We start from the raw sequence: 14969 nt of genomic DNA on the forward strand, positions 1-14969 counted from the left end.
CAGATGTCCAGGCAGTTGATGACTCAACTGTGAGGATCAAAAAAATCAGAGCAGATGTTTGCAGTGAGTTAGAATCACCACCAGCCATACATCAACAGAGGAGAGAGGTGAATTTTAGAAACGACTTAGCATCACGAGATTCAATCTGGACTGCAACATTTTTTAATGTACTAGAAAAGGGACAACCCTCCACCTGGAGGCAGAAGTATTAGCACATAAGGTCTCCCACATATGGGGAGACCTGTCAATATACTGAATATGGGAAAGCTTGTGGTACAGGGAAAAAAACCTTTCTGTAAAAACTCTAACCTCACTAAACATCAAATACACAAAGAAAAGAAACTCTATGAATGCATCAATGTGAGAAAACATTCATTAAGAAATCAGAACTCACAATATATCAGAAAATTCATGCAGGAGAAAAATTTTTTAAAAATAAACTATGAATGTCACCAACATGAGCAAGTCATTCCCTGTCAGAATTCACACAGGAAAGCCCAGGAAAACCTTCCGTTACTGGCTTCTTCCTGTACAGCAGAGAATTCACATAGGAGAGAAGCCCTAAGAATATAATAAATGTGGCAAGACACTTACCCAGGAGCCTCACCGCAGGTGCAGCAGAGCATACCACTGGAGAAAGCCCTGGAGATGTAATGGGTGTGCAAAAACATTCTTTGTGAAGGCCACCCTGGTTACACATTACAGACTTCACACAGAAGAGAATGTAATGAATGTGGAAAATTCTTTCATCAGGAGTCAGATCTCAGAAGACATCAGAGAATGAATGAGACAGAAACCTTATGATTGCAACAAAGGTGGAAAAATCTTTGGTGTGAAATTACACCCCCAGAAAACATCAGAGAACTCATCTAGGGAGAAGGCCTAAAATCCACTCTTCTTATCCTGCATCTCTCAGCCTTTCTTTATGAGTGGCACAAAGTAACAGCCCTGTAGAGGAAAAATCAGACATAAGTGATGGGCATTACGTCCAGGCCTGGTCCACATAAAAACTTCAATGCAGTCTTCCTTGATTTCTCATGGTCTCTGGGACTGAAATGCAGATGACCCCAGGGCCTTGGGAGCCATGGGGAGGAGAAGTTCACTGTGATTTAAGACAGAAGGAACCGATTGGATAGAGCAGAGATTTTCCCACCTCTGTACCCAAACTCTCCATTTTGTCTTTATGTGAGTCAGAAGTAAATACCATTTAGTTATAAAGAAAAAAAAGTCAAGTACAAGGCCCTGGGTTCAATCCCCAGCACCACAAAAAAAAAAAAAAAAAAAAAAAGAAAAAAGAAAAAAAGTTTGTTGACTACTAAAGTTGTAAAAATGTCAACTTTCCCCAAACTGATATATAAATTTAATAAAATCACAATAAAAAAGCCAACAGTCCTGTGTGTGTGTGTGTGTGTGTGTGTGTGTGTATAAAATTCAATTGATTCTAAGAGTATGTAAAAATACAGAGGACCAAGAATAGCCAAGACAGTTATGGAGAACAGGTGGAAGAATTTCTTTATTGGATGGACATTGTAGCTTGTCACAAGGAGAGACAAACGAATGGAACAAAAGAGCTCAGGAAGAGACCCATGCAAATGATCATTTGGTTTATGGTACAGGTGGGGATAATGAGTTGCAGGCTTTTGCAATGCTGGTAATGTTCTGTTAGTGGTTATGTAATGATTGCTGAGCTGTACATCTTTTGTATAGATGTTATATTTCCATAATAAAAAAAATTTTAAAAGAATGTTAGCATTAAGAATGTATAGAGGGCTGGGGATATAGCTCAGTTGGTAGAGTGCCTGCCTCACAAGCACAAGGCCCTGGGTTCAATCCCCAGCACCACAAAAAAAAAAAAAAAAAAAAAAAAAAAAAGAATGTAAAGAAGCCAGGCATGGTGGCATATGCCTATAATCCAATGGCTCAGGAGGCTGAGGCAGGAGGTTAGTGAGTTCAAAGCCAGCCTCAGTGACTTAGCGAGGCACTAAGCAACCCAACAAGGCCCTAAGCAACTCAGCAAACCCTGTCTCAAAATAAAGTTTTTAAAAGGGCTGGGGATGCAGTTGAGTGGTTAAGGGGCCCTGGGTTCAATTCCCCGTACAAAAAAAAAGTGTAGAGAAAAACCTAGAGTACAGAAGAAAATCTTTGCTAGCTACTCTTCTGACAGAGGATTAGCATCCAGTATACATAAAGTACTTGAAAAACTTACAACCAAAACCATAAATAACCCAAGTAATAAATGAGCTAATGAACTAACAGACACTTCTCAAAAGAAGAACTACAAATGGCCTACAAATAACATGAAAACACTTCCAAACATTAGTTCTTGCCTTGATAATCAGATGGTATTTCATTTTCACTATCTCCTAAACCTACACACATTGAAAATTAAGCTCATGACTTACTTCTAAGGATGATAAATCCATAAACGTAGGAACCAAGAATATCGACTTTACCCTTGGTGCCTGGCCCAATGTCTGCCACATTTTAATAGTTCAAATTTAAAATGAACTCTGCCAAATTCTTTATCATTTTAATGGAATTAATTTATAGTAGTTGATGCAGATTTTTGAAAATGGAGTTAGAGGTCAGAATGAATTCTATTTTGATGCAGGAATAGTGGGTTAAAAATTAGAATAGGCACTGTACTTTTTTCCATTTGACAAGACAATGAAAACAGATGTATAGGATCATACAGAGAGTACATCAATGTGGCCATGACTGTGGCCAAGTGTTTATAAGATAAGGGGATAAGAGTGTTAACTTTAGCAACTGTGACCAAGGTCTTCTTAGGCTTGGTAAATTAAAATCATAGAACATGTACCTAAGCATCAGAATTTATTTATTTTTGGCAGTGCTGGGAATTGAACCCCAGGGCTTCTACATACCAAGCACGTGCTTTACCACTCAGCTATGCCCCCAGCCTTTAAATGTCAGACTTTAGAGTTAAATTACAAGTGTCCACAGAATTAATTTGAAGTCAACTGAAACTTAGAATGCATCTTGCCTTAGAACGAAATAATGTTATACATGATAAGGAGATTGAACTCAGAGCAAGGTACTATGCTCTAATTGAGGAGGTCAGGAATACACTTCCCCTGCAATTAGAGCAGGTTCCTATCAAACTCCAAACCTGGTGACCCCAGACAGTACATTTCAGATTCAGAGCCAGGGTGAGTTGCGACCTAGCTAACAGTGAGGGAACTGGAGAGGAGATCGAAGATGGGCTGGTAACATTTAAGTCCCCAAGGAGGACAGTGAGCAACTCACGTGGGTCTATACATAATTCCCCACCCCAACTTGGTCCTGAATAGGCTCTGGTATGAGATGTGAAATCGCACTGGGTGGAAATGGCACCTCATCCTGGGCGCAGTTGCCCTTGTCACGTGGGAAGGAAACTTAAGATGAGATGATAGGAAAAGTGCATATGGACAGTCAGCTTGGGCAGCTACATTAACATATTTTTTTAAGAAATTCATTCATTCGAAAGGCAGGTACTAACTGTACAGTCTTGGCACAGGCCCAAGAACAAATACTGAAGCATGGCCCTGGTGTCTCATTGCTCACCCCGATTCTTCACTACTTAATGCATAGGACATTCTTTTTTTCTTTTCTTTCTTTTTTACTTATTTTTATTTTATTTTATTTTATTTTTTATTCATTGCACACAAATGGGGTACAATTTTTCATTTATCTGGTTGTACACAATGTAGAGTCACACCATTCACGTAATCACACATGTGCATAGGGTACACTCTCTCCCCTCCCCTCATTTCCCTCTACACAATCCAAGGTTCCTCCATTCTTCCCTTACCCCCACTTAAATATCAGCATCCATTTATCAGAGAAGACATTCAGCCTTTGATTTTTGGGGGATTGACTTATTTCATTTAGCATGATATTCTTCAACTCCATCCATTTACCTGGAAATGCCATAATTTTATTCTTCTTTATGGCTGAGTAGTATTCCATCGTGTATATATACACCACCGTTTCTTTATCCATTCATCTACTGAAGGTCATCTAGGTTGGTTCCACAATCTAGCTATTGTGAACTAAGCTGCTGTAAACATTGATGTGGCTGTGTCACTGTAGTATGACGATTTTAAGTCCTTTGGGTATAAACTGAGGCGTGGAATAGCTGGGTCAAATGGTGGTCCATTCCAAGTTTTTTGAGGAATCTCCATACTGCTTTCCAGAGTGACTGCACCAATTTGCAATCCCACCAACAATGTGTGAGTGTACCTTTTTCCCCATATCCTTGCCAACACCTATTGTTGCTTGTATTCTTGGTAATAGACATTCTAATTGGAGTGAGGGTATCCTATCGTAGGGTAGTTTTGATTTGCATTTCTCTAATTACTAGAGATGTTGAACATTTTTTCATATGTCTGTTGATCACTTGTATATCTTCTTCTGTGAAGTGTCTGCTCAGTTCCTTAGTCCATTTATTGATTGGGTTATTTGTATTTCTGATGTAAAGCTTTTTGAGTTCTTTATAAGTTTTGGAGATTAGTGCTCTATCTGAAGTGCATGTGGTAAAGATTTTGTCCCACTCTGTAGGTTCTCTCTTCACATTATTGTTTCCTTTGCTGAGAAAAAGTTTTTTAGTTTGAATCCATCCCATTTATTGATTCTTGCTTTTATTTCTTGCACTTTGGGAGTCTTGTTAAGGAAGTCTTGTCCTGCGCTGACTTTTTCTTCTATTTAGTGCAGGATCTCTAGTCTAATTCCTAGGTCCTTGATCCATTTTGAGTTGAATTTTGTTCAGGGTGAGAGATAGGTGTTTAATTTCCTTTTGCTGCATATGGATTTCCAGTTTCCCCAGCACCATTTGTTGATGAGGCTATCTTTTCTCCATTGTAAGTTTTTGGTGCCTTTGTCTAGTATGAGACAATGTGTTTATGTGGGTTTGTTTCTGTGTCCTCTATTCTGTACCATTGGTCTACCTGTCTATTTTGGTGCTAATACCATGCCATTTTTGTTACTATTGCTCTGTAGTATATTTTACGGTTTGGTATTGTGATACCTCCTGCTTTATTCTTCCTGCTAAGGATTGCTTTGGCTATTCTGGGTCTCTTATTCTTGAATGAATTTCATGATTTCTTTCTCTATTTCTATGAGATTTATCATTGGAATTTTAATTTGAATTGTATTGAATCTGTATAGCACTTTTGGTAGTATGGTCATTTTGACAATATTAATTCTGCTCCAAGAACATGGGAGATCTTTCCATCGTCTAAGATTTCTTTAATTTCTTTCTTTAGTTGAACAGGATATTCCCACAAAGCTTCTCCATCTTCTTTTGCCCCTCCCTGCCTAAACTGATGAGACTGTCATTTCAATTCACAGGTCATTTCCTCACTATGTGGTGAAGGCGGGTGTGGAGAGAATACACACAGCCAGGGGATGCAGACTTATTGAATCCTTTAGATTGCTTGAAAACTAGAGCTGACTGTGGGACTCTCCCCCTAGATTTTGGATTAGTTTTAATTCCTGAAGAGGTTGAGACAGTGATGTATCTGCAACTATACAGGATTGAGATCCGTGGGGTGAAACAGAAAAGGCAAAAAATAAATAAAAATCTATGCTTGGAAGCTGTGTAGATCACAGGAATAAATCTAAATGCCTTTTAAGAGAATTTTATTTGGAATGATGTACATTGCAGAGAGAGAGGCTTGTGTAATTTTCACATATAACACTAAGATTTCACTGTTTCCAAAGTATTTATAATCCTTGGGTTAGAGTCAACTCTGTTCAGAGGGAATGGAAGAACATTTTTCACTGGCAGACTCTACTAGCAGGTGGAATGGGTGCTTAATGAGGTGAAGCAAGGAATAGATGATGGTGTCAAGTTTATGCTTTTTTTCAGTTTATGAGATAGCTTCATTCTAATCACTGATATGCTCACCTTCAGTAGGGAAGCAACATTTGAGTTGTTTTGCTAGGGGCAGCGACAATCCATGAATAACCATATCTTAGGCATGTGTATACAAGGTTTTTAAAGCACTTATTTGAATGTTCACCCACACACTCTTACCTTATTCCCTAACCATAAGCATCCACTTTAGAACTGGCAACCTCATAAAACCCAGTTCCAAGAGCTGAGGCCAAAGAACACTTTGTGGTTTGAAATTAGCCTTTGCACCATGGACTTAAACTTCCGTGAGTCACCTGAACAAGCACTGAGTTGCAAAATATTTCAGGACAGTTTTGAATGGCATGACTAGAATCTTGTGGGAAAATGAGTGCAGGAATCCAGGAAGCAGCTAGTCTGAAGTTGAGGGAATTTGAGTCTTCTGAGTTCTCTCAGAAAGTCATGGGGCTGCTGATTTTCCTTTGGCAGTTCAAGTCTCTAAGCTTGACTCAGATAAACTGGGTGCAGTAACCTTTTCACTAGGAAGTAAATGCTAGGAAGTGAGGACATTCCTTTGGAATGTGTTACACAAATATCAAGGGTAATCATTTGATAAAATCAACACTAATTAACCGGCCCAGACTAAGAAAGGGCCTGATCTGTTATGCTTAGACATAGATATACACTGAGGTAAAACCTCATCTTAGCTAACAACTTGGAGAATGGGAACATGTGTGTGCGCCCTTTAGCATGGAAGAATATAAAAATACCATTGGAAAAAAACTAATGTTTACATAACATCTCATCGGATCACACCTCTGCTCAAAAACCCTCAGTGGTGTCCCATAGCCAGTGGAATTTTGTGCGAACTCCTCAGCCCTGCGCTCAAGGCCTCACCCTGCTTTTCCATCTTCCTTCCCTGAGTCCCCTCCCATCTGCTTTGATCAGCCTGAATCTCTTGCTCTTTCGGGAATTAGGGTAACCTGAACCAGAGCAATTTCCCCAATTAAACGGGAAGTAAAAATTCAGCTTTCGGCACCATCAATGTTCTTTCCTACCCCTGTCTGCCCGCCGGCCCCACCCCCAGCCACATTTTACCCCCACTTTAATACTCGCCAGCCTCTGGTTTCCATCATAGCCTCTTTCCTCCTCTAGTGTTTCCGAGCTCAAGTCTGCACCATCCTCCGAAGTGATGCACTTTCCGAGCCAGGTCTGCGGTGTTGCTGGAGTGAAGTCTTGAGGCAAAAACAGAACGAAGGTATGTTCCCCAAAATTGAACTTCTCAGACCAAGTATACACTCCGACTGAGGAGAGGGTGGAGCTGGCCAGACGACGTGGACTTTCGAGATTTTCCCTCCCTTTGGCTTTACAAACTGCCCAATGGCCGGCTGCGGCGGGGAGAGTTCGTGAGCGGCCGGCCAATGGCGGCGAGAGGGGAGGGCCTCGGCTGGGGGCTGGCCCAGTGAGAGACGCGTAGCGGGGAGGTCCTTGTCCGGCCGCGACCCAATGGGAGCTCCTCTGGGAGGGGCGTGGCCGGAGGCAGGGCGGGGGTATATAAACCCGGGCTGCCGGCCGGATTCCGGGATTCGTGGTGTAGCTGGAGACTCGTAACGCGTCTGCAGTCAGCCGCTCTCCACAAGCTTTATCTGTCGGAGCAGCCATGGTGAGGGGGAGCTGGGGGCCCTCGAGGAGTCCACGGTGAGGGTGCTTCTTGCGGGGAAAGCTGGGGGTCCGTGGCAAAAGCGGGCTAGGAGGGAACGCCCAGGCAGTGCAGGGTGTGGGTGGGCTGCCCCAGCATGCGAGGGGTGTTCGGAGTTCACCTTGGTGAGGATGCGCTGTGCGGGAAGCCTAGGGACGCCCGGAGCATCCAAGCACTGCTTTTCTGTGCCGCTTCCTTACGGGAAGCGGAAGCGACCTAGGAAAGTTTTGAGCATTCCAAGAGCGCTGCGCACTGGCCAAAGGTAAAGCACCCGGCGTGGGGCTGGCAGGGCGAGAACGTTGAATGGCTGTTCCAGCACTTAAGTTCGGTGACTCAGAGTTGGCTCCGCGGTGAAACGCGCCCAGTTGTCTGGAGCGGACCTAGGACCCGCCCCAAATTTCTCCCGCTGCTGTCCGTGGACAAAGAGGTGCCCGCCTTTAGCTGCAATCCCCGCCTCCCTCAGAGGGCATTTCCCGCGCAGCAGGATGGACCTGGAATGACTAGGAAATTTCAACAGGTTTCTCGAGTTTAGAACCCGTTCCCCCTGAATGCCTTTGTCTTAGACAGCCGGCTCAGGCCAGAAGTCCACGCACTTTGGCCCCATTACCTGACCAGGGGATTCTGTATGCCCCAGGTGCCTGGGGAATAAAGCTTTTTGCCACACTTACCGCTTTTGGTGTCCAAGGGCATGAGATCCCTTAGTTAAAACTGAGAACTTAGAGTGTGTACACATGTCCTCTGAAGGAATCTCTTGATCCTCATATTTGCTGATTCCCCTTGAAGGCTCTGAGGCTACCTTTAAAGATAGTTCCTAATACTGCTAAACTGTTGCCACCTCCCTCATAGAAAGTCTCCTTTACATTTGGGAGGCAGTCAGCCATTTCGAACCAATTGTCCTGACTATAGGTTGAGGGTGAAGGAGCAGAAAATTGGAAGATTTAACCATCATAGAATGTACCTCCGAAGAATTGAAAGGAGGGGGTGGTGTTCTGGCCTCCACTGGGACTCTTGAGTGGAGAGTCCTTGGATTAATCCATCTGTACTAAATGGATAGTGACAGGTGTCTAGAGTAGGTAAATAGCCCCCGACTTCTTACACCAAAGGAAAGATTGTGGGTGAACTTTGAAAAGGCTGGCTATAATTGCTTGGGTTAATCCACAGTCCTGAATTTGGTCTTCTGCCCCTTCAGCATATGGAGGAGGCAGAGAGCCACTGCACTGGAGACCTCTTCTCCTAGGCTTCAGTATTTTAAGCCTAGAAACTCCAGATGGGTCCATCTTGAAATTCAGGACTCTGAGCTTTTCCCAAGACACCCCAGCCAGCAGAAAGGGCACTTTGGCAAGATTTGGCTGCTAAGTTTTGACTTTCTCCAGTTACTAACCCCTAAAGACCTAAGCATAATCACTTCTTAATCCCTGAGTGAATGAAAGAAAATCAGGGTCTGGCTTCAAATGTGAGAAGTCTTGGGAAAAGAATCCTGTCTTTTGGGTTCTATACTTGGTAACACCCACCTCAGCCTTCAGGTAGGTGGGGAAATAAGGGGCTCCCAGGGAAGACTTTTTTTTCCCCAGTTTCAGCCTCCCTCCCCACGCTGCTGACAGCATGTCACTCTGTTCTTCCAGCGTGAATGCATCTCCATTCATGTGGGCCAGGCCGGGGCACAGATGGGCAATGCCTGCTGGGAGCTCTACTGCTTGGAGCACAACATTCAGCCTGATGGCACCGTGCCCAGCAACAGGACCCTAGGGAGTGGTGATGACTCTTTCAACACCTTCTTCAATGAGACAGAGGCTGGCAAGCATGTGCCCCGGACTGTCTTTGTGGACCTGGAGCCTGCTGTCATAGGTAAGTGGAAAACATTCTTGCCAGCCCGAGTTAGTGGGATGTTCTGCTAAGGGGGAAAGCACTTAGAATGCAGGCAAGAACAACACTGGAGTCTGGAGTGTTGCTTTTGTCTAGATGCTGTCTTCAGAAGGGGACTCAGGACTTCCTGTGCTTAGAGGGAGATCATTCGCAGAGCTCTGTCCAGAAACTGCCAGATATCTGAGTCAGAGGTCCAACATAGAATGAATACTGCAGAAAGGAATAGATAACAGCAGACCTGTTAGAATTCCTTTTCCCTACCCTCAGGCTCGTGATCGTATTACCTAGGGACCTGAGAACTGAGGACATTCCTAATAGCCCCCTGCTCAGCCTTGCCTGAAATAGGCCTCCCTAGTAGGATGTGGGTCCCTGTGAACTTGGCTGTTGCTGGCTCCTATGGGTTTTTCTGCTTCCTCCCTTCTGCATCTGGAGCTCCTCAGTTTCCTGTTCATGAAAATTCTACCTCTTCCCCCATCTTTCTAAAGATCCTGTTTTAGATGTGAAACTGTGGAATGGGTTTTCTGCTCTAATCTATATTCTTGTCCCCCCAAAAAAAGTTAAATGCGATTCCTCTGAATACTGATTCCTTGCCAAGAAAAGAAGTGACTGTGATCAGAAGGGACTGTTAAAGGTGCCCCTGGCTTCCTCCTCAGGCCCAGGTGGGTGCTGGCTTTGGAAGTGGCTTTGGAACCTCATGTGTCTATTGTGCAGTTACTCCTGGGAAGCTTAGCAGCTAAGGTTCTAGGGCCTTTTTGTCCTCTTAGGGAATGAGAACAGTCTCTCTTAACCTTTGCCCTCTCTCTTCCCCTCAAGATGAGGTAAGAACTGGCATTTATAGGCAGCTCTTTCACCCTGAGCAGCTGATATCCGGCAAGGAAGACGCTGCAAACAACTATGCCCGTGGTCACTACACCGTGGGGAAGGAGATCATCGATCTGGTACTGGAAAGAATCCGAAAACTGGTGAGCACGACCAGGTGCCCCTGGCACCTGCAGGAGGTCATGGCATTCTTAACCTCCCTCCCTGGCCTGGGAGCTGAACATGTACAGCAAGAAGTAGAACCCCAGCCTATGGCTGCTACCTGCTATCATTCCTCTCACCTGTCTCCTCAGCTTCCCCTAGGGGGAGCTGTGTGTCCTGTGCTGGGTGTGGATCTAGAGTTGAAAAGCTGAAGAACTTGCTCTCTTCTGACTTTGTGGACTCAGGCTTCTGCCCTGCTGTTTCTTGCTTGCCAAGTCTGATTCTGTTCCAAGCCTTCTTTGAACTTTGATCTGTCTCCACAGCTGCTCAATGTGTTGTTGTTAGACTCCTGTGCAGCTCTTACTAGCTGGTAGAGGTTTCTGCTTAACTCTTAACAACTTCTCCAGTTTACCCATCCCCTGTCCAAGGGAGTGAGGCCAGCTGGGAGCCAGTACCTGGGCTCTGTTTCTCTACAGGGGTTGTCTAGACATACACTCTGTTACTCAGTAGAGGCTGAAGGACTTGGAGTGACATTCGGAGGAATGGAAGTCTGTGCTTCCCTCCTCAGGAATGAAAATCAAAGCATTCCCTAGGGTTAGATCTTTATTATACTGTCATTACCCTTGCATCTGGCGTAGATTGATAACTTTTTAGGTCCAAGGAATAACTACATCAGAATCACCAAGGGACTTGGTAAACCTATAGGTTCCTGGGTTCCTGTCTGAAGTGGGGCTTGAAAATCTGCATATTCAATGGGATCCCTCCACCCTTCCCAGTCTTCTGCAACTACGTGGCAAAACAGTGAAGGCGGCCCAGTTCTCTGGCTGCAAATTCTGCACCCCACCCAACCCTCATCTCCCCCACCCCTCCCACCCCTGCACCACACACACAGCACTGCCTTCCTAGCTCAGCTGTCTCCAAAGAACTCCAAGTGTCTCAAAGATATTCTTTTCTCACTGTCCTAGAGGTGATGCCAAAGGGCATGAGGGAAGCTTTGGGGGATAATAGAAATTTCTACATCTTAATTGGATTGGATATATAGGTGTGTATACGTGTCTAAGCATTTTACCTATAATATATACTTAAATATAAATCCTATTTCAAAGTTTTAGAATACAAAAGTAAGTGCCGTTGTAGTTGGATAACAGTTGCTTTGCAGACAGGAAAGAGCTCCCTGCGGGGAGGAATGGGGGCGTGCAGCAAGCCATCTGCATCCTTAACGATGTTACTTTCTGCTCCAGACAGACCAGTGCACTGGACTCCAGGGCTTCCTGATCTTCCACAGCTTTGGAGGTGGCACTGGCTCAGGCTTTACCTCCCTGCTGATGGAGCGGCTTTCTGTTGACTATGGCAAGAAGTCCAAGTTGGAATTTGCTATCTACCCAGCCCCCCAAGTGTCCACAGCAGTTGTAGAGCCCTATAATTCCATCTTGACCACCCACACCACCCTGGAGCACTCGGACTGTGCCTTCATGGTAGACAATGAGGCCATCTATGATATCTGCCGCCGCAACCTGGACATCGAGTGCCCAACCTACACCAACCTCAACCGGCTCATTGGCCAGATTGTGTCCTCCATCACTGCCTCCCTGCGTTTTGATGGTGCCCTCAACGTGGACCTCACGGAATTCCAGACCAATCTGGTGCCCTATCCCCGCATCCACTTTCCCCTGGTGACCTACTCGCCCATTGTTTCAGCTGAGAAGGCCTATCACGAGCAGCTCTCGGTATCGGAGATCACCAGTGCCTGCTTTGAACCCTCCAATCAGATGGTCAAGTGTGACCCTCGCCACGGCAAGTACATGGCCTGCTGTGTGCTGTACCGTGGAGACGTGGTGCCCAAGGATGTGAGTGCCGCCATTGCCTCCATCAAGACCAAGCGCACCATCCAGTTTGTGGACTGGTGTCCTACAGGTTTCAAGGCAAGTTTGGCAGGGGAGGAAGGGGGACCCGTGTACCTACTGGGAAAGATTCCTGTAGAGCTGTAGGCACAAAGGACAAACACACTGGGGGTAGGAAGAATAAGGCAAATAATAGCTCTAGTGGCTGCCTGTAACTTGATAGGTCTCAACTGGTCTAGAAGCCTTTGACCCAGAGGCCAGGGTAGGTTCTATTTAGATTGACTTTATGAAAGGACAAGTGTCAGTTTTGTATCACTTAGTCTGGCAAACAGGCATTCCCTAGGCATGCCAGTTAAGTTAGGAAGATCGGCCTCCTTATTCACATGTACCAGGGATGTAGCCACATGAAACAGCCTGTTCAGAAGGGAAAGCTTTTGGAAGCACAGAAAAGCCTACCACAAGATTATGGGAAAAACGTGTGTCAGAGGCTTCTGGAGTTCTGTGCCTGTGAATGTCGTCACTTCCTTTTGCAGTAAAGAGCTATATGTTTAGGCCCCTCCCTATTAGTTCACATCCCCTAGGTGCTGGGCATCTGACCTAGTTTAAATTTTATGGGACTTTGCTCTAGGGTAAGACTCAGGAAAAATTAAAGGTGGCAGCTGTGACATTAGAAAACATACAGCTTTCTTGCCATATGACACTTGTGACCAAAACAGGAGGGGAGGGGAGGACTCCTGATCATAAAGTTAATAGCCACTTGCTAGTATTAGAGTTCTGTAGCTCCGCATGCAAAATGAGGGGTAGGGTATCTGGGGCACAGCAGACTGTTTCTTCCTCCCCATGGAAGAATGTTAGCTACTCAAAGGAAGAAATAGACTGCTTTTAGGAAGTGGTAGGCTTGCTGTCACTAGAGACAATAATGGGAAGTCAACCCTTTGGAGGGTGGGGGAGCACTGAATATGAAATTTATTTTCAAATTCTTGATGGGTGTTTTTGTTTTGTTTTGGCGGTACTGGGGCTTGAATCCAGGGGTGCTCTATCACTGAGCTACATTCCCACCCTTTTTTATTATTTCAAGACAGGGAGTCATCAAGTTGCCAGGCCAGCCTTGAATTTGCATCCTCCTGCCTTGCCTTCTCCAGTCGCTGTGATAATAGGCATACACCATGCACTCGGCTGATCAGTGTTTAAAGTAGGTTAGATTTAGATCCAGCAGGAGATCTTTTCTTTTTTTTCTGGTTTCTGAGGATTGAACTCAGGCACTCAACTGAGCCACATCCCCAGCCCTATTTTGTATTTTATTTAGAGACAGGGTCTCACAGAGTTGTTTAGCACCTTGCTTTTGCTGAGGCTGATTTTGAACTTGTGATCCTCCTATCTCAGCCTCCCAAGCAACGGGGATTATAGGTGTGCGCCACCATACCCAGCTCAAGGAGACATCTTTAAAGCGTTGTATTTTTGTAACTATTGAGTTTCTAAACTATAGGAAAAGGAGACTAGTACCTCTAACACCCACATGCCTGCTACATAGATTTAACATCTAAATCTATTTCCTTTACTTTTGCTTTGCTGACCCACTTAACCCCACTTAAATACCAGTATAACACACAAATCCACTTTTATGCCTCATGAAGTTGATAGTAGTTCCCCAAAATAAAAATACCTAGTCAGTTAAGGGGTCCTTGTACAGACCCCTTCCAGGACATAGAACCAGGTACTTAGACTACTTTCCCTTTCTTCTTAGGTTGGCATCAACTACCAGCCCCCGACAGTGGTGCCTGGGGGTGACCTAGCCAAGCTGCAGCGGGCAGTGTGCATGCTAAGCAACACCACAGCCATCGCTGAGGCCTGGGCCCGCCTCAACCACAAGTTTGACCTGATGTATGCCAAGCGGGCATTTGTGCACTGGTATGTAGGTGAGGGCATGGAGGAAGGAGAGTTCTCCGAGGCCCGAGAGGACCTGGCTGCCCTGGAAAAGGATTATGAAGAAGTGGGCTCAGAGTCTGTGGATGGCGAAGATGAGAGCGAGGAGTTCTAGGGCACCCTGGCACCTGCCACATCTGGTGTCTCACTCTCCAGTTTTTTGTTTTTTTTTTTTTTTTTTTTTTAAATCTCTCATTCCACTGTCTTCCCAACACCCTGCAAATACAATTGATGTCTCAAGTGAAGTGGGCTTCTGATGTGGAATTCTGCATAGGCAGAGGCCTTCCCAGTGTCATTTGTCATCCTTGGTTAAGGGGCAGGCTGGCCATCATCTCCAAGGACTACAGCTGGGGATGTCTACAGGAGGATTGGCACTGCATCCTTCTGTGAGCAGACCACCCTGACAAATATGCACTGGTTCAGCTGTGGGCTGCCTGCTCTGACTTCATGTGGGTCCCTATGTGCCCTCTTGTCCCCAGCTCACCCCAAGGAAGGGTAAGCCTTGTAGGGGGTCCATGAAAGCTGCTTTTATTACTATTTTTTATTTAGAGACAGGGTCGTACTGAGTTGCTTAGGGTCTCCTTAAGTTGCTGAGACTGGCTTTGAACTCACTGTCCTTCTGTCTCAGCTGCCCAGGTGCTGCAAATCTTTCAGCCCCCAGCATTCTGGGGGCAGAAGCTTCTCCATCAGTGCTTGGAAGGAATAGAGCCTTTTTTAGCATTTCCTCTCCTCGTGGCCAACAGAGGGCACTAGAGGTTGGACTTAGGCCAGTCTGCCGCAGCCATCTTACAATTTAGGGCTCTACCTTGATGTCTTATAATGATGCAGG

General features: G+C 45.1%; 1 protein-coding gene across 2 annotated transcripts; it reads left to right on the plus strand.

Moving 5' to 3' along the window:
• The first annotated feature begins 7407 nt into the window (after nucleotides 1-7407).
• On the plus strand, nucleotides 7408-14968 carry LOC306641890 (tubulin alpha-1C chain-like). 2 transcript variants are annotated; one of them, XM_079107234.1, is made up of 5 exons: nucleotides 7408-7517; nucleotides 9176-9398; nucleotides 10230-10378; nucleotides 11618-12298; nucleotides 13962-14968. In XM_079107234.1, the coding sequence occupies exons 1-5, from the start codon at nucleotides 7515-7517 to the stop codon at nucleotides 14253-14255; spliced, it is 1350 nt and encodes a 449-aa protein (XP_078963360.1). In that variant the 5' UTR covers nucleotides 7408-7514; the 3' UTR covers nucleotides 14256-14968. The 2 variants fall into 2 exon arrangements, with proteins under 2 accessions (XP_078963360.1, XP_078963361.1); XM_079107235.1 differs by having other exon boundaries at nucleotides 7429-7552.
• The last annotated feature ends 1 nt before the right edge of the window (nucleotide 14969 follows it).

Source organism: Sciurus vulgaris (genome assembly GCF_902686455.1).
Source record: "Sciurus vulgaris genome assembly, chromosome: 12".
In the NCBI taxonomy this organism is placed as follows: domain Eukaryota; kingdom Metazoa; phylum Chordata; class Mammalia; order Rodentia; family Sciuridae; genus Sciurus; species Sciurus vulgaris.

What these genes read in the sequence shown, in the direction of transcription:
- LOC306641890 (XM_079107234.1), top strand. An exon ending in CCTGGAGCCTGCTGTCATAG is followed by an intron (nt 9,399 to 10,229) that starts GTAAGTGGAAAA and finishes CTTCCCCTCAAG; the next exon opens with ATGAGGTAAGAACTGGCATT. An exon ending in TGGAAAGAATCCGAAAACTG is followed by an intron (nt 10,379 to 11,617) that starts GTGAGCACGACC and finishes TTTCTGCTCCAG; the next exon opens with ACAGACCAGTGCACTGGACT.